A 27,806-nucleotide genomic window follows, 5' to 3' on the forward strand; every position below is an offset into this window, starting at 1 on the left:
GGGTCGAAAGGTACGTTTTTAAACTTCGAGGCCGCATCGGAATTTCCACCCATACTTTGAGGGCTAAAAGGTCAATAAGCCTTTAATAAAAAAGAGTATAAAATAGAGAAGTAGTGGATGTAATAGTGAAAAATAGTATTTAAAAATAGTAAGTATGATAAGTTCATTATTTTAGAGATGTCCCAAAAAGAAATAAGGGTCATATAAAATGGGATGGAGAAAATAGTACTTATTATTACTATTAATGCTATTAGGGTGCAAATATTACATTTTTCATATTTGCATATTTTGTCAAAAAATAAAACGTAATAGTTACGCTCGAAACAATATGATGACACACGGATATTATTTAAAACACAATACAAACTCAAAACTCGTACGAGAACAATATGATGACACATGAATATTATTTAAAACACTGCAAAAACTAGAGACCCGTGCCTCGCACGGGCTTTTATGCTAGTTATATATATAATACTACAACAAGCACTTTTATAAACGTCCGTGAGCCATTTTATTCATCCGTTAATACTCCGTTGAACATCTGTTATCCCCTTCACCTTCCCTCGCCACTCCTTATTAATCGCCTACTCCTTTACCCCAGACCTTTTCAGATATATTGTAATCAAAATGGTTCGCCCCTTCATCATCTTCGATTTTTTGTTACTGGTGAAGCACGGTACATGACGGTCGGAGGAATCCTTCTCAGGTGTGTTGTGACTGAGAGCATGCTCCACCTAAAAAAGCCTAGAATCCATCTCCTCCCCTCCCCAAACCGCCCCTGCCTTCTCGGTTCATTCTCAATTTCTTTCAAACTGTGTTCGGTATGGTGGCTATAAATGGGTTTTTATGATTGTTCTGTTATTATTCAATTTCGTTTTTCTGATTGTAAATGATGTAGCTGGTGGGAACTGAATTTTCATGGACGGATCGTTCATCGTAGTAGGAGTGCTCTATTCGATTTCTCCAAGTGAGACAACTGCTGCAAGGTATCTATTTCTTGTGTGGGTTTTTCTAATTCTGTAAGAAGATCACTGAGATGCCAAATCACAAGAATTGTGTTGTTCTAATTGTGTGTTCCAGCTCTGTGTAGGTCGGTCAGGGTTGGTCCATAGATGTCAGAGCACAGGAATTGGCTCTTCAGCATTGGATTGAAGCTGTAATCTTATTGTTTTCTTTAGTTTTTCCCTTACTTTTACAATATTTTAAACCACATTGGTTGTCTATTCCACTCCTTGCTGATTCCTTGCTGGTATATTTATATCATAGGTTCCATCTGTATTATGAAGAGTGGTGTAAAGCTGAGCTGGCCAACCATTTTTTTACTGGTTAGTTTTAGATTTTCAGCTGAGTTGTAGATTTTGTTAAATGCATTCTTATAATTATAAAAGAACAGTGAAAACACACACCTGCAAGCATGGAAGTATAGCAGGATTACGTTGCTGTAAGAAATTAATACACATTAGGACGTGTCTGTACAATGATATAATTATTAGCAAACAACTATTGAGATGGGCAAAGAACTCAACTACAACTATCTGTAAAATAAGGCACCTTACGCATAGCTAGACAATGTCCCCTGGTGAGCGTCATTGACTCCTCTTGATTTTGCCCAATGTTTTATGATAAAAGCCAATTGTCGCGGTCTTTCGTCTCTTAGTGCATAATCTCAGAGGAGCTTTGTATTTTTAACAGCCAATAAGTTGTTCAGACATATATCACAAAAAGTACCAGCCACAGGGTCCATAATCTTCACTTAGGCACCCTTGCACGTGTCAATACCTGTAGATTTGGTATAGATTAGCATACCAAATTAATTCTGAAACTAACAAATACATCTGCAAGTCAACAATTCATTTAACGAAAAAAGTTAAGTCTCTGGATGACATTTAATAGAAATGAAAAGGTAAAATATATAAATTTCAACTTTGATGATCAAAGAATTGAGGCTGCTCACAAGCTGAATTTAACTGTTGTTCCTGGCAGTGTTATTAATGGCTAAGATGGAGCGAAGCGCAAGGGGTTGCTTGTAGCTTATAAAAAATCTATATGTAAAAATGCTGGAATATTTTTAAGAGGTTTTCCTGAAAGAGTTATAAGAAGTTGGAAGAGTTATTTAAAACGGAGGCAAGTATAATTTAGCGCACACTCCACAATTTCAAGGGCCGCTGAATGCAAGCAACAAGAAAAGGCTTCTGGTTTGTCTCTTTCCCTCTCCTCAATTTGTCCTTGTATGTTTGATTGCATGAAATAATTGAACCTCCCAACTTTAAGAGAACCTCCGCAACATTTCACCATGCACATATATATTAAGCTGCCCTTTTCCTCAAAATATTCTCCTCTATGTGTTAGCTGTGGTCCTTGCAAATCAAAATTGTTCCTTAAGGAAACCTATATATACGCACCGATTCTCGTCCGATGGTGTGCACTAAGTTTTTACGGCAGAACCAGAGTGACTAGCCTATGTAATGTTTCGGACTTAATTTGAGATGAAAAAAGAAAAAGAAAAATAGTGATAATAAATATAAATCCGTCTATCTCGGATTCCTGGTTCCGATACACATCCGTGCAACACTGGTGCCATCTATTTGTCTGTGCTAAAACAATTCTTCAGGCTTCATACATGCATGCATTTTTAGTGCACACACATGACACAGCACAAGACCATGGAAAAAATGTAAGTGTGGACCATCTGTCTAAATGCAGACCAAAGCTGTTGAGAGAGTTAACTGCTTAATCTAGCTGGAATTGTCATGTTATTTTCTATTCACGGTTTATTATATATAGTGGTTATAATAAATAAATATGACAGTAAACAGACACTGCAACAAGCATGCATATCGGAAGATTATGTATATGACAGCTTTGAGGGATTCTGTGGGTTTTGTTTTTCAAATATATACCAGATCTATTTTTTAGTGAAAACCCCACAATTCATGTGAATAGGATTAGAAGCACAGAACTAATTTTTTATTTCTGACTTCCAGATATCTGCGCAGAGATGTTTTCCTACTTTTATACTCCCTCCGTCCCCTCCAATTCTTATCGTTTGGAGGGGACTGCTCGACACGCATTTTAAGGCTCATGAAAAATATGGTTCCATAACTTATTTTTAAAATTTTCTTTTTCCGAATAAAAGTTTAATGTTTAAATTTTTATTCAGAAAAAGAAAATTTAAAAAACATGTTATGAAACTATATTATTTATGAGCCTTAAGATGCGTGCCGAGTACTTCATTTCAAATGATAAGAATTGGATGGGACAGAGGGAGTAATAGTTATAGTTGTCCTAAATATTTCAATATCATCAGTATCGGGAGAACTGCTAACTTAATATAATGATACACGAAACTCCGGATATTTCGAGTTTGAAAAGTTGCCATCCTATTCCTTGTTACTAATGATTTAAACATAAGTTGACATGTTTTACAAATAAATGAAAAGAAGAGGATAACAACATGCACACCTGCATATAGGTTCCACTAAATTTCCCAAGCAATTATAGAACATACATAATGCCCTGGATCACTATAAGTTCCATGATTACCAAAACTGCAAATAATAATAATAATAATATTTGCAATAAATCTTATTATAACGAAAAATTAATATTTTATTACCAAATTTCAATAATTTCAGGTATTTTTCTCTAAACTTCAGTCTCTGAAAACTCTGAAAATATAAAACAAAAATATTCATCACCCACTTCGTTTCAAAACTCTGTCGTTTTCAAGGTGCGCAATTTTGGATTTACGTTTTTAGAGCTGATTCCTTGCTGGTATATTTGTATCATAACTTGCATCTGTATTATGAAGAGTGGTGTAAAGCTGATGCTGGCCAACCATTTTTTTACTGGTTACTTTTTCTTTTTCAGCTGAGTTGCAGATTTTGAGCTTTGTGGCTTTCGGATTCCTAGATAAAGATGACACCAATGCATTTCCTATAAAAGTTTGCTGCGAGTTTTTCATTTTTTCCCCTCAAAGGCTGGTCATAATCTATAAATTATTGATCATTGTGATCTGCATCTATTATGAAATGATTACAAAGTTAAGGGAGGTGCACCTGTGGTTCATAAATTCTCAGGTTAAATTTTAGGGATGGCAAGCATGTTGATCTTCCAAAATGCCCCAGCTCCAAGTTTCACCAACAGCGTATCAAGATCAAAGCTTCGCCAACAGCACATCAGGTACCTCGGACCTGTATGTGTATCCTCTTCTTTTTGTTACCTGATTTTGTTCCATTTAGGAATAAATGTGATTGGACTACTATTTCTATTATGGAAATCATTACTCACTTTATATCATGATTCATCTTTCTGCAATAATCAGCAAGAGAGGGAACGCTATGAATAAGTTGTCAAGGAAAAAAAAGTGCATCACTGGCCTCGAATTTTTCTAGATGCAAACAACAGATTGCTAGGGGCAAAACGAAAATTTGTGACGAGTGCTTCTCAGAAGCTCTATGCTGGTGACGTAAGATCACGGGGAAGATGAAAAATATGTACTCAACTTCTTGTTCGTTATTTGATTTATATTTTTTTTAGTTACTCAATTGTTTTTATCATGTCATCTTTATTTAGAAAAGGAAAGGAGTCTACACAATAATATTTAATTGTGTATTTTGTTCTCCTTAAATATCTATCAAGTCTATTTTGGCATACAGTGGACGTTACTAACCACTGATGAAGGGCTTGACAGTTTTACCGTCGTTAAGGATAATGAGAAGTTCTTGTTGAAGCTCAGAGATCGGTTTGATAGGTAATATTTTCATTACACTTTTTTTTGGCGTCATTTATATTGTACACAACATTTTATTTAGTCGTGTCAATTAAACTCTAAACCACGAGAAATGGACGGAGGGAGGATTTATATAATATCTCAATTCTTCAATATATGTAATATTCGAACTCATAACCTTGCTGCGGGGATGGGGTACTTGAATTGTTTTTTCCCAATGTTTTTCGATTGCTAAATATTTGTTACTGTTTTTGCTGGCAATCAACTTTGGTTATGCAATTGTTTGTGATTCAATTAATTTAGGGTTGAAGTTGAGCTACCAACAATTGAAGTCAGATTCGATAATTTGAATGTTGAAGCATATGCTTTTGTAGGGAGCAGAGTTTTGCCTTCTTTTATCAACTTTATTTTAGTATTGTTAAAGTAAGAACACACACACATAGATATCCACAGTGACCTCATTTGTCTTTCCATCTCTTTTTTTTTTTTGTGGACGCAATATTACTTTTATTCGTTCAATTAGTTATGTAAGTTCTTTCTTTTTTGGTTTCGCTAGGGACTGCTAAACACAATCCATTTACTACCGGATAACAAGAAGAAACTAACAATTCCTGACAATGTTAGTGGAACCCTCCGGCCTTGCAGGTTAGTCCTGAGCATGACAGTCATATTGTTCTCCCTTGTTTGGAAGTTTATATATCCATTAATATTTTTTTTTGATCTTTCCAGTGATGTTTCATAGGATTGCATTGCTTTTAGCCCACCGAGTACAGGAAAGACCACGCTGATCATGCTTGCTTTGGCTAGAAAGCTAGATCCCACCCTTAAGGTTGTTCAGCTGCTTGCTCAGGTTGTAACTTAGTATAGAATTTGATATACCTTGTACAACTGTGGTGCAGGCGACATCGAAGAAAGATCAGAAACAGTACTGGCTATACAAAGACTAGCCTGACAGGTTTATAGCATCCCAAGAATTTGCTGAGGCTGCCCCATCTTTTTATGTCGGGAAACATGTTGAGAATGGTCTTGCAACCTCATTTGACAGAGTTAAAAGCCATCTTGCTGCTTTTACCACCCAAAGATATGATATTAACAAGACGGAAATTATGAAAGTCTTGACTGCAAAGAGAAATTTGGCTTGCGGAGAGAAACTCATTTGTTTACATATTTAAGTTGTGCGAAGTGAGTTTCCAGTATTCTATTTTTTTTTTGGCAGATTTCTTTGTCTAATTATGTGTTAACTTTTAAAGATATTGGTAATATTGATTGTGACATTTTTGTGACCAACAATGTACACTTGTAAAAATATTTCTGCTTATGATGATGGCTATAACTACTGTGACATTGTTCTTTAAAACTGAGTTCAAAAACGACACAACGTATTTAAAGCATGCCCGTGCCTTGCACGGGTTATAAAGCTAGTTCACATGAAAGCCACGACCACGAGCCTTGAACAAAAAAGGCCATGTTATTGGGCAACACATAAATGAGCCCATGGGTCCAAACTCTAAAGCCTGCTAAATGTTCTTGCATGTTGTCGCTGAAAGGCCCAATATAAAGTACGAACAATATGTTCTCATCCATTTGACCGGAATACTTTCGGTGATAATCCAAAAATTATAGTTTCCTATATACTCTAAAAATTATACATTCTTTCGATTTATAAGTTGCTTATAAACACCACCAGTTGTACTGAGTTTCAATTAATTCGTTGTTAATGTTTTAATATGAACCGAAAAATATGAGAAAAAATAAAAAAAATTAAGCCCTTCAGCCAAGGGGATGTCAGGTTTAAAGAAATCCAGTTAGCATGCTGAAACCACAGACACGGTCATGATTGAATGCATAAGAAACACTAGCTACTAAACATGCAATAAACTTTGCAATTTAGATGACACACTAAAAAAAATGCAGAAACAATGTTTGTTAATGATGAAATATTATGCATCACACCAGATGCCATCATGAGGAAGAGACCCGCACTTGATTTATCTCTGTTATTCTGTTACTATCTTTTCTTGCAATCTAAGCCTCTCTCTTTTTTCAATCTGTTATTTTTAAATACCCATCGGCCATCACCATACAAAATCTACTCCAATCTAACCAACTGGAGAGCTACTTTCAAGTAGAGATGAGTTCGGGTTGCATATCAAATTGTGTGAATGACACTAGAGTTCCGGTGAGAGACACGTTCATCAACCCCTACAAGAGGCCTGAATCGGAAGCAGAGTTTGTTAAGACAGTGAAGATGTGTGAGACTGATCAAGGGCGGCGATACCCTCATCACTCACGGGCCAGAGTGGTGGACGGTGTTTCATGCAGACAAATGTACCTCAGAAGCTACACATTTTCAAAAAAAGAGAGCGCGCCAAGGAAGACGAAGAAGTGTTTGGGGAAAGTGAGAGACAACGTAGGGATTTCAGGGCGCAGACCTGATAAATTGACGAAGGGTAGTGTTGGAGGCAAAAAGAGACCTAGAGCGTTTTCATGCGCCACCATTTGCAACATTTTCCGGCGACTATTGACTTGCACTACCAACATAGAAGTGGTGGTTAAATAGCTCAAACCCTGTTTTCGTGTTCCTTAAAATGTTCTTAATATCTTCTTCATATTGTCTCTCATAAAATTTGATGGCTCGTTTGAGGTGATGCAGTAAAAGTTCGGTAATTACTGGTTAATGGAGTTCTGCTTCATATATGTAATGAATAGGATCCATAATTTGTTTTTGGTGAAAAAAGGTGTATTATCCGTATTTGTTTCTTCATTTCTATTTATGAGTGTTGCCGACAGGCTTGGATTATTGAAGAAGGTAGATGATATATTGGCCAATGTGTTTCAGAACAGAAGAGAATAGTGAGGTCAAACTAGAGAGCTATCATGATCAATGGAAAAGGATATGATAAAGTTGATAATTTGGGTGGTCCTTAAAAATTTTCCAGACTGCAATTAAAGTGTTCCTCTCCTTTCTTTTTAAGTTAGGAAATCCCATCTAGTTCAATAATTAGAAGATTTTCCAACTAATTTGATCTCATTGTGAATAGAGTGTTCTTTTCTTTTCCAAGTAACTTTACCCAGCTGGTTAATTAATTTAGTTTGTTGGAACATGAGTCAGGACTGGATCTCTTTTGCCAATACTCCCGAGTCCTGTATTATGGTAGCACATTTGTTTTCTAGATATAAAACAATTCATTCCACAAAAAAAACAGAATACAAAATTGATAGCAGCCGGAAGGTTCCTAGTTGTTGAGGTCGATCAAGTGACAATGTAGTCTTACACTGGTAAACTGGGAATGGGAAGTAATGCCCTCCAAACTAACACAATTATGTATGTCTTCTACACAACAAACAGCATAGCGTTGTACAGAACAGATAGATGCATGTCAGTAGAGAGTGCTATCAGATCAAATTACTTCAAACTACACCAGGAAGCAAAAGAGAAAAAAGACATCATTTTAGCACTGATTTACAGACAAAGAACTAGAAATACTTCCTCAGCTCAAAATATGTCATAACTAATGTTACCCGAAAATCAAGAACCATCAAGATGTGCCGTGTGTCACATAAAAGCAAGAAGATATCCAAGACCAAGCGATCAACTCCATAACACATGCAGAGAGTAACTAACAGTAACAGAGTACATAAAATGGTCAAGAATCTAGAGAAGACTCTGTGAGTGGTTTACAACTTTAGATTCTGACAATTCTACTCCTTTCCACTTCTAGTGCTGTTTTAAGAATTTTTTCCACATTCAATCCTGTTTCTTACTTGCATATCTCAAGCTCTATAAATGACTCGGATCTCAAGGCAAAAAATTTGTTCACAAAATGAACCCTGAATTTTCTTTTTATATCTAATATACATTCTAGGGGTTAGAATGGAACCAACAATTTATCATAAGTTCAATATAATAATTGCATTGCTTGGTCTATGTGATGAAGCCAACACAAGGTTTACGCAACATGCACGCGTTATTCATTCTTGTCTGTGATTCTGGCTTCCTTAGGGCTGTGTACGAATGCAACACACTCGAACACTGCTAAAGCAACTTGAATTATCAAAGATACAAATTATACAAATCTTAAAATGACACAGCCTCCCCTGGCACTTCCACCATCTTGATTTATAATACGTACAAAACTTTAAATTAAAAGAAGATGATCATGAGTCCATATTCCATAACCTTTCCTGGCAGGAACCACTCATAGTACATACACAATTTAATTTATTTAGTTATGCAGCTCCCATATAATTTGACATTTTGACTATCTATAAGGTTCAGAATTTTGTAAGATCATACACAGCATCAGACTATTACTAACCATCATTCTTGTCCAAAAAATTAAAAAAGCAATTAGTAGAATAAAACAATATAAACTTATCAACTGTATAAAGGATTACTTTTACCTATTGTCAGTAACAAGATACACGGATCCTACAAGCGTCTTCAGATTCTTTTCAAGCCAACCTCCAAATAGTACTGCTTTGTGGATCCATTTGACAGATATAATGATAACAGCCGTATCAAGACACCAAACGTGGGAACATAGAGCGAGTAAGAGATCTTATGGATACTTTTAATATGAAATAGAATAGGGAGCAGAGAGGTATTAAAAGCAACTCCTTTAAAAATTGCAAGATAAATTTTTCACATAACTGAAAAAAGAATTACACCGAAACAATAAATAGCGATTAACAAAAAAGAACTTAACAAACAAGTTCTAGAAACAGCTATTTATGTTAAAAATTGGAAGATTAATTGAAATTTGAAAAGATACTGACTATTACACATTACATTCATACAGAAGTTCTTGTGACACTAACAAAGAGGGAAAGAAAGGGAAAAAAAATGTAAATTGTTCATTAGCTACAATAGATTGGCAAACAATTCACAGTGTGTTACCAAGAGGACGTGTGGAAGGAAGATGGAGGAGCATCCAGATGCTAAGCCACCTAACTTAAAAGATCAAAGCTCAAACTCTTCATCACGGAGAGCCATTTCTGCTGCTTCTTCTTCCTCATTGTCAAGAACAAAGTACTCATTCTTCTCAACTGGCCTAAACATATAAAACATCACCAAATAGAAAGCAAGACTCGCAAGTTCCTCAGCCGCATTCGATACCCACTGGTACTTATACGCCGCAATAGTTCTAAGCGCAAATACAACAATCCTTGTAAAGTACAAGTACCCAATCACCACAATATAAAATTGCCTAAATAGCGTCAGCTTTGCCAAATTCCTTGCCGCCTTTCCATCAGTCTTTGACGTCTCCCTCAATGACCTAATCGACCACACAATAGGAAATATAATAGCGCAGCAACACACAATATCAACCAATAAAAACACCTGATTCCACGTAACCCAATCCTTAATAAACGGCCCAGTCTCCCCAATCACAACCGAAGCCAAATTAGCCAAAACCTGAAGCGGAATCACAATCATCAAAACCTTCTTCTCCTTCTCTTGCAAAAACGGCTTCAAAAACGACCACCCCGTCCCAACCAACACAATTACCGTAAACAACAACACAACCCTGATAAACTGAAAAATATAAAACAAAACATCCCAACCGTGAGGCGTCCCGGTGACTTTCACATAATGCTTATCCTCCGCAGCACAAATCAAGTTCAACGCTTTCATCACAAGTAATCCCGCCATCAACAGATGAATACGATGCACGGATCGCTTATTATTGTAACAACTAAACGCCCAGACCACGAGAAAACCGATATAAACAAGAGAAAACATGAAATACATTGCCGGTAACTGAGTCAAACCTGCAGGCAAATAATCCTTCGTAGTCCCTCCGTTATCGTAATTATAAACCTCCGTGCGCACCTCCATGGTGACCTGGCTCTCCGGCGCGCAATTGGCGAAAAACAAGCTGTACTCATTGGGGGAAGTCACCGGATACGACTTGTTGAACGACGAGTGAGGCGGCGGCGAGAGATCGCGGAACGTGAAGAGGAGATTGATGTAGTGTGAATCGACCACGCAGAAATTAGGGTTTTGTTGGAGCTCTAAGAGGACTTGAATTAGGGATTCTTCGGATAATAAGAAGAATCCGAGACGAGACGGGTCGGGTTGGGAGAGGGTGGAGGCGACGGAGACGGAGGAGACGGACACGGATACGAAGCCGGTGTGGGTGAACCCGAATTTCTCGAAGAGGATCATGGGTCGGGCATCGGAGATGATTTTCAGGTTTTTGATCTCGGCGGTGGTGGGGGAGAGGAGGGCGAGAAGGAGGAGGAGCACGGCGGCGATAGACAGGGGTGTTTTCGTCATTTTCGGGTGGTGGGGAGAAGAGTTTTGTTTGGTAAAGTTTTTAGTTGGCGATTTAAGCCTTAAGGGAATAGTGGGGATGTTTACAATGCGTGTGACAAAATTAGGTGAGTTTCATGTTGTTTGGATGATGGTAATTTTTAGTAATTTTTGTAAAAAATGACAGTAACTGTGATTGTGAATTGTGGTAGCAGTGGTGGCTTGGTTTGGTTAAAAAATTATTATTTTTAAATAAAATATTATTTTTAAATTAAAATAAATTTTTAATTTTAATTTATGTATTTGTATAAATATTTTGATATTTATAATTTATTAAATGTAGAATTTATTAATATAATTAAAACATATTAGTATAGATTATTGTTTTAAATGATTCTATATACTTTTATAAAATTAAATTTCAAAAATAAAAGTTATTAATTAGTTTCCTGCTGTTGCTCTTCATTTTCCTATTGAGGTCTATCTTGGTGAAGTACTCAAATTAGACCAGTGATCGATTTTTAGATTTCGTCGTAAATCTGATTGTATCCCTTCTTTTTTATTTTACAAGAAATGAGAATTTGATTTCATTTTCCAAGGATAAAATAATGCTAGGAATGTGTACCTTTCATGTGTTTATTTCTTATTAAATTTTAAATTTAAATTATATTATATATAATTGTTTGTGTATATCTAGACTTCGTAAATGTTCAAATACATTGGCATATGTAAAATCGTGTTTCATTGAGATTTCGCTAATATAACATATGAGATATAATCCAAATCATTTATTTAATTATTATAAGATGTAAGATCTAATCTCAATCATTTACTTGCATATCTTATACTGCCATTCATTCATTTCAATCGTAAAATCTCGACATACCCACTTACATCGGATGATCACCTATTTACGGTGTTTATCAACCCGACGACTAACAACAATCACTAATATGAACATTAAAATTACCACACATTTAACCAAAATTATCAATGTCGTACGAATATCTGAACAATCAAGTTAGCATTATTGCCACATTACTATCAAAATCAACAACTTTTCCACCATATTCAACCACCAATTGGCCACCATCTATATATTATCCCCATCATATATAATTATGAAATTAAAATCAAAACCTTCACAAACCAAAAAAAATCCTCACCATCACCACACAACCAACACTAATAGTTAATCTTACTTGCAACCACTGTCATTATCCTCTTTAAATATAAACTACGTTTTATTTACATAATCACTGTATACAACTTGAAATCACCAAGAAAATCAACTAATTTTTTCTTTAAAAAAAATCATAATTCGTTGAAAATAAATATCAGCGAGATTTTGTGCAAAGCATGGTATATTACGAATCTAATGCTCGCTGAAATTCCGTTGAAATTTTTGTCTCACCAGAAAAAGAGATAAAATATATATATATATCGTTGTGCGTGTGTATTATATCAGAATTAATGACGGTTAGGGTTGTTAGTAACAGCAACAAAGATTATATTTCAATATATGGTTTCAAAATGTTTGGCTTGGAGTTTTAATCATTATCATATAATTTTATAATTATTTTATATTTAAAATATATAATATAATATAATCTCTTATCACCATCTCTTTCTTTCTCTCTTTTCCTTTATCGATCACCACCGATCTCTGACTGTTAACGAAGTTCTTTAGCAAAAGAAGTTATGAAATTATTACAATTCAACATCCTATTGATCTAAGGAATCTTATCAAATAGGTTTTTTATATTATATTAGAAGACATATTTTAAAATATTTTAATAATTTCTTGTCGATAAAAAGGAACAAGGTAATTCATATTACTAGTAAGAGATAATTAATATTTAATCTCACTAATAGAAAAAGAATAAAAACAGAAAGATACATCTCAAAAATTAAAATCTAGGGAAATTCGTAAATATTTTTCACATTTTAACATACTTATTGCAAAAATTCCATTTCCGTATAATTCTTTGCATAATTACGTTTCTTTCAAAAAAAATTATAAAAAAAATGCATATTTACGTTCTTACTTATAAGTTTTAGAGTTGTTCTTCTCTCACACATGTTCTTTGTTCTCGCATATACTCCCTGTTTTACCCACTCTTCAACATACTCTCTCACATCGATTATTTCATCAGACATGTTAATCATCTTCTTTTCCATTACAATTTTTTAGAGATGATCAATACACACTCTGAACCAATTCTAAAACTCCATCCTAATGTCATTATTAGATCTCTGTCCTAGAGTTGTAGTTGCATTAAAGCTCCGCCCCTAAATCACTATCATTATCAGATTTCTGCTCTGGAGTTTAGTATAAGTAATGCTGAATTATCAATTTACAAAAATCAACGAAACGTAGTGTGACAACTTTGTCATCTGAAACGAAGAAGGAATTAAGAAGTACAAGAACTTGGGCAAGTTTATTTTTAATTGGTTGCTTTTAGTTGATTTTTAATTTGCTTTTAGTTGATTCATGATTTATTTTCTCATATTAGTTATGGCCCGGGGCAATCAATTTTTGACATGTGCAATCACTTGCAACTTATCATGCAATTAAACATAATTTTTAGCAGATTTTTTAAAATTGTGTTTGTGATTGCATATAGATTGATAACAATTGCAGATATGATCGTACAGTATATGCAATCACTGTATTTTTATAATTTATTTTTAAAAATGACAGCATTTTTGTGAATTTTTCTTAAAACTTGATTATTTACTAACGAAAGCATAAGCGGTGGAGGGAGAATCCTCTAAAAGAAGCGAAACACAAGGCGGACGACTCGGTTAACCACATTTGGGAGGCGCTGACTCGTTCTATTCATCATTCGTACTTGATTTTTTCTTCACTTTTTCTCTCTCTCGTCTCCTCATCAAGTTTCACGTTTAATTTCATCGTAACAATATGTTACAATCCCATTCCAATATTATATCATAACGTGATCAATGTCGTGGTTAAAATCGGCGGTGACGAGAGCTGTGACAGCAGGAGGCAATGCCGTGTTCGAAGTAACCAAAGCTGTTGAAGCCCGCGGAAACGCCGTCGTCCACCAAACTGGCACTGCTTCCGAGGATGCTAAGATTTTGCAAGGTCGCATTGTACGTATTCATCTCCTTCTCTATCTCCTCTGTGTATTTACGTTCTACATTTTTCCTTTCCATATCATATACAAATCATTAAAATACAAACGGAGAGAAATCATTCCTAAACGACGTCACTCACCGAACGTACTGTGCCATTACCCACCCAGAATCCACTATAGCCCCCACTCAATCCACCCAGAATCAACTCTCGCCCCCATTCAATCCATCCTGTCCTGTCATCACCCATTCTCGCCCCCACCCAATCCATCACGGGCCTTCTAGAAGCTAGCTAAGGCTCAGGACAAGCCTTGGACAGGCTTCACACAGCCCTAAAAGCCAAAATATGGCCCCACCAAGCTCCCACTAGCCTCACCCTGACCTTTTAATGCCCCATTTAGGCCCATCTCAGGGTCCATTCCCGGCCCCAAAATCCTTTTCATTCTCATTGTATTGATTTGTATTTAGTTTGTATTTTAATGGTTTATATTGAAATAGGACCTTTTATGTATAATTTATAGTCTATATCAATATGTTATTGCATGTAAGTTATGTAACACATGCGTATGATCCTCATGCTATATTTTTATAATTTGATTCATTCACTTTATAATGCCATATTGTTTGTTTTTGTAATTTATGTGAACTCGTGCATAAAGTCATGGAGTTTCGAATCTAGTTTAGCATTTCCCACTGTTTATATGAATTTGAACTTGAATTCTTACCTGATATATATTTTCAGGCGCCTCAGAGTACCACGAGAGACTTGAAGCAGACTGTGAAAACACTGGAGGATGTTTCGGTGTCAACTAGAGGGATAGAAAGAGTTCAATTACTCAGAGTATGGCTGGTTGCACTTAAAGAAACTATAAGAGTATTTGATGAATTTACCAATTCTTTTACAAAGCCTACTGTGGTGAGTAAGTGAGTCAGCGCCATCCTTTTTACATTACTTGTATTACTTTTTTTACCTTTGTTCTACTTGTAGATATCCTATATGCGTCCGTGTTTGATTCACTGTTTATGCAACTCAACTCTGATGATACAGAAAATTTCACTGGCTTATAATCCACTTGCAGGAACTGTATGTTGACCAAGATAGTGGTGGAAAGCTGATGAATTTTTATGATGTTTTTCTTTATAGTGAAGCTCTTGAAGGCATGACATTATCCATGGTAAATTTAACCATTTATATTCATCTACAAGGTTTCATCTATCTCCTGTAAATACAATATAACTGAATATGATAACACGTGGGGCGTTATGTAACTAACAATTAAGTGTATAGTTAATCAAATTCTACTTGTTCTTTGTACATTCTGATCAATGGAGGTTAACCGCAGGTTAAATCTTTGTATGACTCAGATTCTGGAAGCACCAAATGAGGAAGAAGTTTCATTACTTTTAGAGATATTTGGGTAAAGTTTTCTCATTTTTTGTGGTCTGTCTTACTCAGGGTTTCTAGCTAATTTATCAATTTAATACTTGAATTGATTGATTAAATTATATGTAAATATAAGTTTTTGGGGTGTTGATCAGTTGCCATTATTTAAATACTCCTTCACTCATATCTCTGCAACAAGTTGGACCTTTAACCTTTTGCTACCAAGGGTACAGGGTATCTAATGCGAGGGATCATAAATAAAGAGTCACTACACATGAAAATAGACAATTAATCCGGTCATCTGAAATTCTCTGGTCTGGTTCAAGTGTAGGCTTTGTCTTATAGGAGGAAGAGAAGTTCACGAGGCAACAATTAAAAGCATACTAAATATAGCACATGATTTTTCAGATTATGAAGATGAAGTGCTGGTAATATATCAGATTTCTATAGCTAAGACTTTATACAAAATTACCCTTATATGTGTATGTGAGTTTCTCGTGAATCATAGACTTTGATCATGTCCATGGGCCATTTGCAGATAAGGAGGGAAGAACTGCTTCAGTTTGCTCAAAGTGCCATTGCTGGGCTAAAAGTTAATCCTGATATGAAAAGGTTGTTAAAAGTTTTATCTGGCTCAATCGCATGTGTTGGATTCAGCAGCTCTTAATAGATAGATGATATCTGATTTAAGGCTCATACACAGAAGACCTTGACTTTTCATTATTTGTTGTCACCAATGAATTAGTCAAGTTCATTAGCTCCTTTCCCTGTTCTTATTCTCAGATCCGCTGGTACTGTGTGTTATGATTTTAAGAATTCCTTATATCAGCAAAGTTTAGAGAGTAAACCTGAAAATATTTAAGTGACCTTTTGAAACACTTAGCTTGAAAAATAATCGGGGAATTTAGTGCAGTTTACCGTTACACATTTGAAGTTACATACCCTAAAATAGATAAGATTGTAAATAGTCTTTCCTTTTGTTTTCTAAAATGCTCTCAGAATAGATTCCGAAGTCTCAGAAATACAGCAGAAGTTGGAAGAAATGATACGCCTGGAGAATTCAATCAGCAGTGCTAACAAATCATCTCAAAAAACTGAACTTACGGCAGAGGTAAGACCTGTTTATGCCCATTTCCTGCTATAAATCTGAACTGTTTTTTCGCCATGTATTAAAATCACTTAAAAATGGTTAATGGCTAGTCTGCTCACATATATAGGGCCTGTTTGGGGACACAATAAGCCCTTAAATTGAGGGCTTATTTTTCTTTTTTTGTCAAATTACATTTTTTTATAATTTTTTTGGATATAAACATTAAGAAGGTGTTTCATATATATTATGTGGCAAAATGATAAGGGCTTGTTTCAGAAGAAAAAAAAGAGTACAGTTTCACGTACCTTTTTCCAGAAATAAGCCCTTATTTCTAAAAAATAAGTTTAGTCAAACGGCCACATAATTTCGATGGAGATTTTTTTTTTTGCCACAAATAATCGAAATTCATTAATCACGTAAATCATTCAGAAGTACACAATGCAAATCGGAGTGGACATCCCCCACCCTCCAAATACAATCAACAATGGTACAACTATATCTCGCTAAGTAGTGAGCTACTTTATTCGTTGACCGTTTAACAAGTCTAAACTTCACGTTTTTGGTACTCAAGCTAAGTAAATAACGATACTCGCTAACCGCTCTTCCTAGACAAGAGAAGCAAACAAAAGAACTGCGAATCGCCTATACTACTTTTAAGCAATCAGATTCAAGGACAACATTTTCGTGATTGTTCTCCCTCAACCAGCTCAAGGCTTCTCTAATGCTCATAGCCTCTGCTAAATCTGGACTTGAGTTGCCTCTTCTACACCTTGACTTTGCTACAACTAACCCCCCCTTCATGATCTCGAACAACAAAAGCCTGGCTATAGCTGTCTAACTCTGCAAAAATGGCTGCATTAGTATTGACCTTAACACTATGTGATGATGTTGGGTGCCAGTGTTCGTCACCATCTTCTTGAGTCATATATAACCCATAAAACTGTCAAAAGTTTTATCTTGAACACTTCTCTGTTGGTTAAAGACTGAGATTGCTGATTCAGTCACATCGATAGTAACTAGACTATCTTAATTCCATACTAAGTCGATCCTGTTTTTCCACAACTCCAATATACCATCACAGGGATATGAATATTCTCCTTGCTATGTTGTTCAAATACAAGTTGCAACCATGAAGAGAATTGTTAAACTCACCATTTAACAATGGTAAATTAAGTCGTGTCTAACTAGTGGCAACAAATGAAACCAAGGTGTGTAGAATAGTTTTATTATGCACATTGCAGATAGGGCAAGAGGGCAAGTGGAAGTTACGTGCACTTCTTTTTGTTGAAGCAAATCCTTCGTTGGCAAGCAGTTTGAGGATGCTCGCCACAAAAAGTTTTGAACTTTGGGTAGAATCTTCGAATTCTCCAACTTATGCCAAAAGCCTGAATTAGCATCCAATGCGTGATTACCTTTACTCTCTTGTATCATTAGGTATGCACTTTTAATTAAGAAATTTCCTAGCTTCTTCCGTCACCGGTACCATGAGTCTTTAACGTCACTATTTAGAGGAATAGTTAAAATGATGATGGCGTCTCTATTGTCAACCAAATCCGCATTCCAACAATTAGAAGTAACTCCAATCAGCGATGAAACCTTTTGATCCTGCAGGGATTCACTTCTGGTATATATATAGGGATCATGTTCTACAGGGAGCCATGGGTCCTCTAGAATTTTGATTGTCTGACCATTGCCAACTCGACATCCAAGTCCTTGTTTCAACACAGATTGTGACTCCAGAACGCTACGCCAAATGTAACTGGGTTACACCAAATTTTAGCACTAGTGAAAAAGCCATTAGGATAAATTTTAGCACTAGTGAACTGACCAAAATGCCACTTCAGCTGACTGTACATGCCAAGGTGTATTTATATAAGCCAAGTCACGACGCTTAGTCAGCTTTCCGTCAAATTTTTAACGGAGTGTAACGGCCAGTGACCTGAATAAAAATTTTTAAGAGTATAATGATGGGACTGACAGCTTTTTGAGTTGGATGACTCAATTGCAAGTTTTCGGTCAGTTGAGTGACCAAAACGCCATTTAACCCGATAAATATGTTGTTAGTACTTAGAACATGAAGGAATTTGCAAGAAAATACAAAACAAACTGTTCAGTATAGCATGTAAACGATAATGTTGATCCAATGACAATAACAGGATTTCTGATTTATTCCAAACATGCTATAGGAACTAGATTATGTTTACCTAAGAATATGTGATTGCACTGTTCTTGTAATTAGGAAGATGCTAAATCCAAATTGTTTTCCCTACCTGCAGAAATTAAAAGAATCAATGGCAAAATTTAAACTTTGTTCCAAACTAGAGACACTTTTACTAAGGAAGAAGTACCTGAACAATGGGGACTCTCCAGAGATCCATGCTCAAAAGGTATGGATTCTCTTTAGATACATTTCTGAATATCTTTTTCCCATTTTTCTTTAAGGGTGTAGAATCGACATCTTTTTTCAGTTACAACATATTAATAGAAAAGAGCAATGTCTTGTTAACTATACAATGTTGTTCGGTAGATGTCTTTTTGAGTAGCTTGATAATTATATACTGAATAAATATTCCCTATTTACATGTCCTGCTTTCCCCATATATTGAGACCTTAGTGCCAACGACTTGTCATTCTATTTATTTACTGAACGAAGTAAAGAAATCTCGGTATTCTCTGCAAGCCTGCAACAAAAGGGAACTTTAAAAGACAAATGTTTTGAAAGTCAAGTTAGGTTTGTATGATGAATGGTGGTGTTGTTTTAAAATCCAAATGGTGTTTGTTCTAATCTTGAAAATTAATTCGAGTTTTGCTGAGTCAAGATTACCTGTATATATAAGGTTATCTTCCAACAGTATTGTTGCTCTTTGGGGTAAATTAATTTGAAGTTCCGGTGCACAATACCTTTTCCCAACCCTTGCCTTCTTTAAGTAGCCTATTAGCTTTTTACAATGTGGAGCAGCTGAGTTGCTGAACTACAGGGCAGACAGTAATTATATACTTGAAATATAGTATTTATTTTCGTGGATTAAGAACAACAGAAGTAAACTGAGTATTTGCTTTTGGGACAAAATTCTATAAGCACACAACCCTACCAATATCCTGCCAAATGCAAATTGACTTATATGGTGAAAAAGAGATTTTATCGTATATCTTTTATGTTCTGCCTTCTTTATTATGATGTATTGAAGGACACAGGTTGATAAATTGAAAGTTCTATCAGAATCACTTCATAGCTCTACCTCAAAAGCTGAAGAGCGCATTCAAGAGCACAGGTGATTGCTCATATAACTTCTCTTCTTTGCTTTTCCACCATATGTTTTCTTGGGGGTGCATCAGAAAACAGTTAACACCCTAATATTTTGTATTTTCAGCTCAATTAACCAATTGAACTTGTTTTTTGGTTTCCTAGTTTTTCACCCCCTCCCGTCTTCCTTCACTTCATTTTAGATATTAAGACACAGTTCCGTTTCCCAATTAATTTGATTTCTTTGTGAGGTAATGCAAAACGTCCCTAGATTAGGATGAACTAAAGAATCGAGATTGGTCCGGCTTGTCCTTTCTTTATGTAGTTTCCTTCCATATAGTAAATTTGCTACTTTAAATTATATGGACTCAAAGTTAATGATAATCTATCTTCTTCTTTTCTTTAAATTGTTCTTGTAGAATGCAGAAAGAAGAGGCAGTGCGTTTTCGTTTAAGCAAAACCAATGAAACTAGTCAGCTCGAGAAGGTAAGTTCAATATGCAAAAAAAAAAAAAACTCCCATTAACTGGAAATTCGGAATAGGAAGCAGAATGAAATGGGTTAAATTCAACTAATACTCCCTCCATCCCATTTTTCTTGTCCCCCTTTGTCAAAATCCATGTTTATTCAATCATAATAAATAAGCTAAATATTACCAAAATATTGTATTGCTTTTCAAAACAATTAACAAATTTAACATGTAATATATTATATTAACTTTGATATGGATAACCTTCATAGGATAAAAAACAAATGGGGACTACAAAACTTGGATGGAAGGAGTAATTATTTTACTAATTATTCGAGATTTTCCATTCAAATGAAGAAATATATTGATTTTAAGTACAAAACATGACTGAAAATAAAAGAGGTTCACTGATTTTTCCAATTGAGTCGGGGCTTCAACCTGGTTAGCCTTCCCCTGCCCCTGTCTATGTCTTTATATCCCCTGTCTATGTCTTTATATCTATATACACTAAATAAAATTCTAGTGGTCAACAATAAATTATAATTTGAGCAAGTCCAATGGGGTACACACAGGGTCATGCTCTTCTAGAAACAAAGTTTATAATAGAAACTAGTCACTAAAACATTTTTTTTTTAAAATCACATCAAATGTAGCATATATGGTTTGCAAATTGATCGTTCCGGGATTAATAAAATATAGTGAAGTTGAATTTCAAAAACAATAATTACCAATTGACGGGAAATTCAAATTAGAACATGAGGGAATTATGTGGGATCATGTGTGGGAGGTTGAATTTTAATTGTGTGTGGTGACAATTAAGGGACCATTAGATTAGATTCATCTAATGACTTAGATATGTTTAAAGTGTGTGTGTGTGTGTGTGTGTGTGTGTGTGTGTGTGTGTGTGTGTGTGTGTGTGTGTGTGTGTGTGTAGGGATAGGATCTAATAAAAACCTTTTTAAGGTTACAAACTTACAAACTTTTTTTTATTCTCCCATCATGTTAATCCTTAGTTATAGAAAGTATCCATGTTGAAAATTCTTGAAAAAACATGACAATTTTTAAAAATAACGCATAAATAAATCGTGCATTCAACACATTTGTAACTGAGGTTCAACATCGGGTGTAAAACACTAATTATCATTGTGTTGAATATATTTATAAAAATGCTTAAACTATACCTCTGGGGTTAATATTAGTTATATAATACGTTTAAATTAGTTCTTACATCAAAAAATTAGTTTATGTACTTTTCCAACACGATTTTAATCGATGTTCAACAAAATATGTTGAAAAAATGTTGAACTCAAGTTATATATGTTGAACGCATAAAGTTTGTAAGTTTGTACCGGAACCACCCCTATATATATATATATATAGTTAAACACCAATTTAAACCTAATATAAGATATCTAACATCCAATATTCCAATCTCATCCAAATTATTAATATAAAATATTATAGAATCCAGTATGGAATAGAACGGAATCCAGATTATATATATATATATCGGTTGCACTCCACAAAACATTATATTGTCAGATTTGAATTTAATTTTATATCAGATTCGATAATTCGTATATAGTTTAGTTATAGTCTCTAATGCTTAACACACACATAGAACTAATCTGATGTTAGACATTGTTTTCTTAGAAATGGTCGAAGGTCGAAATGGATGACTTTACATCTTACTATTGATTTTCCAAGAAGGTCCATTTGTAATTCTAAACTAATTTCAGTATCATTGTTAATAGAGGCTACCTAAAATGTCTTCTTATCTGTCCTGTGCATGTTCCAGTGCCATCTCAGTTTATTACTTCACACCCTCGTTTGTCCCCTACATTTTATGGTTTATCCAATTGCTTGCTTAATGGCCATATTTGATGGACTATACTCTTGGCTTTCTTCAGGATCTGGAAGCTGACCTCAACTCACTAGAAAGAAGAAAAATTGAACTGGAGGCTGAGTTGCAAAAGGTAAGGTGTTGTTTGACATTGTTTTCTTCTTCTTCTTCTTCTTTTTCTTTTTTTCATAAACTGTTTTCTGGTTATATATATTTTGAAACTGTTATTAAAAACAAGACAAAACACCATATTTGTTTTTTGAAAACTGTTTTATGTCTTTATAAATACAAAACAGTTTTTTAGTTATGAAACCAAACAGCGAGTAGAGATCTTTACCTTGTTTTTTCTGAGCAATACTCTCCTTGTCGGTTTTCCATTATGGCTCATCAATCATGATAACATAATCGCCTTGACTAAATCAAGATAAAATGAACTTGCTGGTTAGGTAACTTCCTCTTTCATAGTTACAAAGGCTCGTCTTTATAATGCTAGAGAAGAAAGGGAACAGTTTCATCAAGCAAGTAATCAAATTCTCGAACACTTTAATGCCAAGGTAACGTTTATCTGCTCTGATGAAACTAAATTGTGGCTGACTTTAGTATTATCACAGTGTACTGTTTTGCAAGACATTATAATCTAACTCATATTACCTATAAATATTAACTTTAGGAGGATGAGCTCTCCAGATCTGTTGCTACATATAGAGCAGAAGCAAACGCCTGTAATGCATTTATTGCTTTCATGGAAGCTACATGGGGGTTCAATTCTTCATACAAATCGCAAAAGGAAAAGCTGGTCAGGTACAAATTTGCTTGTTGCGCTCTTCTGGCTAATAAATGTCATGCAGGCAGGTGTATTTGATATTTTGCCCTTTCTCTCTTGACTTAAACAAGATGGGAGATATTCATGCATTTCTCTCTATCATATTATACTTTACATATATAGTTTCATCAATCCAGTAGCAATCTAATGATTTATGTACCTTTTTGCTCCAACTCTTAAGTGATGAATTGAAGAAACATGAAGAGTACTTTGTAGACCTGGCTGTTCTGCTTTTATCTGTTTACAAGGTACTGATACAACATTTTGGCCTGTGATATGGACACAAGGGTTCATGACTTTCACTTGCTTATCCTCCTTTTCTGAAATTTACATCATTTTCCCATTCTATAATTCTTTTCGGTTAGGATGAACTGGGACCAGCTTTCACGAATATCAGGAAACTTAAAGACAGCATTGAAGGGTACGGTTATGCCCTTTCCTCTTTCCTTGCATTGTTCATCTCTACTGTGAATATTTCTAAACTTTGGACTGTGCCAGATCACAGATAGCCACGGGTGTGGATATTGGAAATTTAGAAGCAAACAAAGGAAGGAAACATCTTGAAGAAGAGTATTTGGAATTAGAAGAAAAGGTATGATGATTCTTCATTCGAGATCTTTTAGATGTTGAAGTAATATCAAACCTTCGGTCTTCATGTAAGTCTTTTTATCTCATATGCACACACAATTATTATACTGTAACGTTAAATTTCCTGTAACCATAAACGAGGTGCATATATATACTTAAATTTAAAGATTCATAAATGTTTTATATCATTATGCAGATTATTACACTGTTTGATGTAGTGGAGAGTATTACCAAACATTTCATCACTAGAGATGCGCAGAATTCCACGTAAGCAACCCATTTTGTTGTTGCTGTCCACTTATCTATTTTTATAATTTATGTTTCTTGCTCCTCGGCAATACTTCTTTGAACATGCATGTTAAGTTTAGACTATATAAACCCACCATAATTTTGTTTGCACTCACTGCCGATGTTGGAACAGCTTTGTGATTAGTAAGGGAGATCACAGGATTCAAGAATTATGGAATTCTCTTGGAAATATAAAGGAGCAATTTGAAACCATGGAAAGACCGATGTTAGAAATAGAAAGGCCAGAGACACCAGGAAAGCAGTTGCCCCAAAGAAGTTCATCTGCTCACATGAGATCTCCGCGAGAAAGTTTTGGCAAGTCTCCAAAACGTGGTAGAACTCTGTCTCTTAAATTGATCACTGCCATTCCCGATAGCAAGTCAAACTTGGGAAAGGGTGAAAGAACCCCGGAGGTACTGTCCAAGTACAGGATGACACTTGATGATGATAGCAGAGAAGGCTCAACTGCCGACGACATTGACTGGGAATTTGATGATCTTGTGACACCGCGATCCTTTTCAACAACTCGTAAATCATCACCGCTGGCAAAATCAGCACTAGAATATACATTATCACCACTTACATTATCACCATCAGCAAAATCGGTATCAGGTTCACTATCACCAGGTTCATTATCACCGCTGGCAAAACCGGCATCATTATCGGCATTGTCGTTGGCAAAATCGGAATCAGTATCGTCATTGACAAAATTAGCTTCAGTATCGCGTTTGCCAAAATCGGCATCAGTATCATCATTGACAAAATCAGCATCAGGATCGCGGTTGCCAAAATCGGCATCAGTATCGTCGTTGACAAAATCAGCATCAACATCGCCGTTACCAAAATTGGCATCAACATCAGAGTATATATTATCACCATTTATAAAATCGTCAACAGAACAATCATCTGCAACAGAACAAACATTACAGTTTCCGCTCAAATCATCGATAGACGATGTAGAATCAAAAGATAGTTCAAATTGACTAAAACTTGTTAGTGGCAGTGCCACCTAATTTGATAATTGGCTTGTCAACTGTATAGAAGAACTATACATGTTATATTATTTGTGAATATGAGGTGATATATATATAGAAGTGTATCCTCCCAAGTTCTCATCTCTCTACAAGTGCTTTCACAGTTGAGAAATTTTTAGTAATACAGTAAGAAAATACTGTAGATTTTTTATTACTCAACTTATCGTATTTTTAGAAACTTATGACTCAACTAATTTTTCTTTTTTTATTTTTACTCACTAATATCATGTTTGGATTTTCTTTTCAATTTGTTTAGAGTTTTTCCTACTACTTAGCACGAATTTTAAAACTTTTATAAAACATAATTTCATAATTTATCAATGAGATTTTCTTTTTGTGTACAAATTCAAACGCTAAAATTTTATTCTAAAGAAGAAACAAAATAATTTATCTAAAGTCGTAAAATACTAAAATGCATGTCAAACTCTTATCATATAAGGTAAACGACCTTCATGATATAAAATGTAGGGAATTTGTCCTATATATTGTTTTTTAAATCTTATTTCTGTTTTTACTACCCCAATTAATAATATTTTTACTTTTACTACCTCTTTTAAAGTCACAAGCTTTTATTACAGTTTATACTATACAGTTGTAACTCTTTTTAAAAATACGACCAATACTATTTTGCATTGGGCTTAGCAGTAGTTCGGAGTTAAGTGGCGAGAGACACTGAGCGCTCAGTTCCAGCACCTCACTCTTCTTCACAACGTCTCTCTTCTTCATTCATCTTCTTCATCGGCGAAGCTTTTGATCTCACTCCTACTCTGTTCTGTTGCTTAATCAGGTGATGCTTTGTCATTCTCACTCCCTAGCTTTTGTGAATTTTTTGTTCGATTTGTTCGTTTTTTGTTTTGTAAAACCCTAAATACATTTTTATTGGATGATTTGTTGCTCTTAGTATGATAATTTGTGTGCTTCGATTTGAATGAATTTGAATATGTATATGTGTTTGATTTTGTATATTTAGGGTTTGTATATGTTGCTTTACTGTTGAGGCTGATAATTTGGGTTTGATTTGCTTTTGGATATGTGGCCCCGCAGGGGCACTTATTGTATATTGGGATGATTGTTAAAATTGATTGAGTTGATTAGAAGGTTGCATGTTAGGAGTTGAGTTGATTAAGTTGACTTAATCAACATGTTAGGAGTTACATTAGGAGTTATTTTAATTAACAATGTAATTAGGGCAGCTCGATATTTTTATGCTAGATATGAAAGACATAATGTACAAGTTGTTCAAAAAGAATCAGTACAATTTGTGCTTTAAGTATATTGTAATTGTTGAGCTTTATATGTGTTGAAAATTGTTGGGATTTTCCCTCTTTTAAGTTACATTCACGACTCATTGTGTGTACTAAGTTGCATGCAATGTTGCAAATCATAGTACTGTGTTGCTTGTGTTGTGGCATTGTAGATTTATAATGGTGCATACGAAGTTCTCTTCGGTGTCTAGGTCTCCTTCGGAGTGTGCTTCTGCTTCAAAGGGGAAATCTAGGATGAGCCCAAAGGAAGTTGCAATGAAAAAGTCGAAGTTAAAGGGGAAAGGGAAGAAGACGAACTTTACAATTCAAGATAATGTGATTGCACCTCCTAAGGTACTGCATTTTTCTCGCAAACTAGATGTTCATTATATATCTGTATTTACTGTTTTGTATTTTACAGGGGATACAATATGTTATTCCTGTTAGAGAGCACGAGACAGCAAAACTTAACACGAATAACAAGTATGAGCAAATTAGTGATTTACTAGAAATATTATCTGTAAAGCAGTTTGATGACTTTCGTGCTTCTTGGAAGAATTAATTTTGCGAATCGGGAAGTTTATGTGTATAACACCTTAAAATGTGATGGTGTGAAGGAGATTCTTGTAAAAAATTTGCGTCCATTTTTCAAGTTACTGCCTTTTTATATGAGGATCACTGGCTTCTACGAACGTGATGATATTGACTTCACATCCAAGGCTTATTTGAACAAGTCAGATGCCGATCTTCTTGGACTAGTATTGCATCATGACTGCGTTAAGTCATCATCTATGTAAGTCGCATGACTTTTTAGGTTTGTTAAATTTTGTAGAACTTGTATAATTATATTATGTTATATTTGCTGCAGTGATAGTGGTATGTACATGATCTCTTTTGCTGAGTATCTTGCTGATAAGAAGGAAATTCCGCAAGGAGACTTGGATATTAGCACTCATAGAAGCAGACTTTCTTTTCTGTTTTACTCATATGGCATGGCAAAGCAGATTTATGGCTGCGAGAGCGAGGGAGAGGATAAAAAAGGAGATGAGAAAGCAATAAAGACACCAACGAAGAAGAGAAAGACGAGATCTATGAAATGATTTGCCTGTGTTAATAGTAGTTAGGGATTTAACTTGATTTGATATGATGGAATTCAGAATTATGTAAATGATATGGTTTCAAAACATATGATTTGGTTCGTTTATGATTTATTTTGTTTGTATACGGTTGTTAGTTGCATAATTATATCATATTACTGAGTTTCATTATATGTTGCATTTTAGGTTGTCAAGTTGCATATTGAAATAATAATTTGTTAAAGTTGCAGATGAAGTTTCATATCTATTTAATAAGTTGCATATCTATTTAATAAGTTGCATATGATGTTGCATATTGGATTATTAAGTTAAACAGTAGCAACTTTAACAATTTACAACTATAAGTGGGTACTAAGTTACAGATAATGTTGCATATGATATTATTGTGTTGCATGTGTTGTTGCATTGTAGGTTTATACGTTCTTACAAGGATTATCATGCCAGTGCATGATAAGATTAAATTCATTTGGATTATTGACCCCGCAGGGGTTCTTAATGAAGCTGGACTTTAAACGTTAGAAATAGAGTAAAGTTGATCACAAAGTTGCAAATTAGGTTGATATTTACATATTGTGTAGTATTCAGTGTTGCTAATGTCTAGAAGACA

General features: G+C 34.9%; 2 protein-coding genes and 2 long non-coding RNA genes across 12 annotated transcripts; 3 read left to right on the plus strand and 1 right to left on the minus strand.

The window, feature by feature from the left end:
* Nucleotides 1-505: 505 nt before the first annotated feature.
* On the plus strand, nt 506-6,077 carry LOC108219305 (uncharacterized). 6 transcript variants are annotated; one of them, XR_010291468.1, is made up of 11 exons: nt 506-824; nt 902-989; nt 1,084-1,159; nt 1,270-1,328; nt 1,987-2,198; nt 3,874-4,185; nt 4,328-4,499; nt 4,662-4,756; nt 5,292-5,380; nt 5,465-5,564; nt 5,635-6,077. It is a non-coding gene; the product is annotated as an uncharacterized LOC108219305 (long non-coding RNA). The 6 variants fall into 6 exon arrangements; XR_001806576.2 differs by having other exon boundaries at nt 3,874-4,198; nt 4,328-4,756; XR_001806574.2 differs by having other exon boundaries at nt 4,328-4,756.
* A 3,279-nt stretch (nt 6,078-9,356) lies between these two features.
* LOC108219486 (protein CANDIDATE G-PROTEIN COUPLED RECEPTOR 7) lies at nt 9,357-11,106 on the minus strand. The gene has a single exon (XM_017392960.2). It carries the CDS (start codon nt 11,016-11,018, stop codon nt 9,699-9,701), a length of 1,320 nt encoding a protein of 439 aa, XP_017248449.1. The 5' UTR covers nt 11,019-11,106; the 3' UTR covers nt 9,357-9,698.
* A 2,622-nt stretch (nt 11,107-13,728) lies between these two features.
* LOC108216621 (uncharacterized) lies at nt 13,729-24,932 on the plus strand. Of its 4 annotated transcripts, XM_017389433.2 has the most exons (18): nt 13,729-14,114; nt 14,839-15,012; nt 15,176-15,271; nt 15,462-15,514; nt 15,812-15,908; nt 16,019-16,092; nt 16,480-16,591; nt 18,847-18,957; nt 19,766-19,842; nt 20,234-20,300; nt 22,193-22,258; nt 22,572-22,679; nt 22,796-22,926; nt 23,130-23,196; nt 23,314-23,369; nt 23,447-23,540; nt 23,733-23,803; nt 23,958-24,932. In XM_017389433.2, exons 1-18 carry the CDS (start codon nt 13,962-13,964, stop codon nt 24,805-24,807), a joined length of 2,457 nt encoding a protein of 818 aa, XP_017244922.1. In that variant the 5' UTR covers nt 13,729-13,961; the 3' UTR covers nt 24,808-24,932. The 4 variants fall into 4 exon arrangements, with proteins under 4 accessions (XP_017244922.1, XP_063948751.1, XP_017244926.1 ...); XM_064092681.1 differs by lacking the exon at nt 13,729-14,114 and having other exon boundaries at nt 14,972-15,012; nt 15,440-15,514; XM_017389437.2 differs by lacking the exon at nt 13,729-14,114 and having other exon boundaries at nt 14,979-15,020; nt 15,440-15,514.
* A 1,175-nt stretch (nt 24,933-26,107) lies between these two features.
* Nucleotides 26,108-27,244, plus strand: LOC135151952 (uncharacterized). The gene is made up of 3 exons (XR_010290935.1): nt 26,108-26,438; nt 26,524-26,895; nt 26,971-27,244. It is a non-coding gene; the product is annotated as an uncharacterized LOC135151952 (long non-coding RNA).
* Nucleotides 27,245-27,806: the final 562 nt, after the last annotated feature.

The sequence above is a fragment of the Daucus carota genome, chromosome 4 (assembly GCF_001625215.2).
Source record: "Daucus carota subsp. sativus chromosome 4, DH1 v3.0, whole genome shotgun sequence".
NCBI classification, from domain to species: domain Eukaryota; kingdom Viridiplantae; phylum Streptophyta; class Magnoliopsida; order Apiales; family Apiaceae; genus Daucus; species Daucus carota.

Excerpts from the sequence above, each read along its gene's own strand:
- LOC108216621 (XM_017389433.2), top strand. The coding sequence starts at position 13,962 with ATGTCGTGGTTAAAATCGGCGGTGACGAGAGCTGTGACAGCAGGAGGC. Across the intron at positions 18,958-19,765 it reads CAGAGATCCATGCTCAAAAG|GTTGATAAATTGAAAGTTCT; the intron begins GTATGGATTCTC and ends TGAAGGACACAG. Across the intron at positions 23,541-23,732 it reads ATTTGGAATTAGAAGAAAAG|ATTATTACACTGTTTGATGT; the intron begins GTATGATGATTC and ends ATCATTATGCAG.
- LOC108219486 (XM_017392960.2), bottom strand. The coding sequence starts at position 11,018 with ATGACGAAAACACCCCTGTCTATCGCCGCCGTGCTCCTCCTCCTTCTC.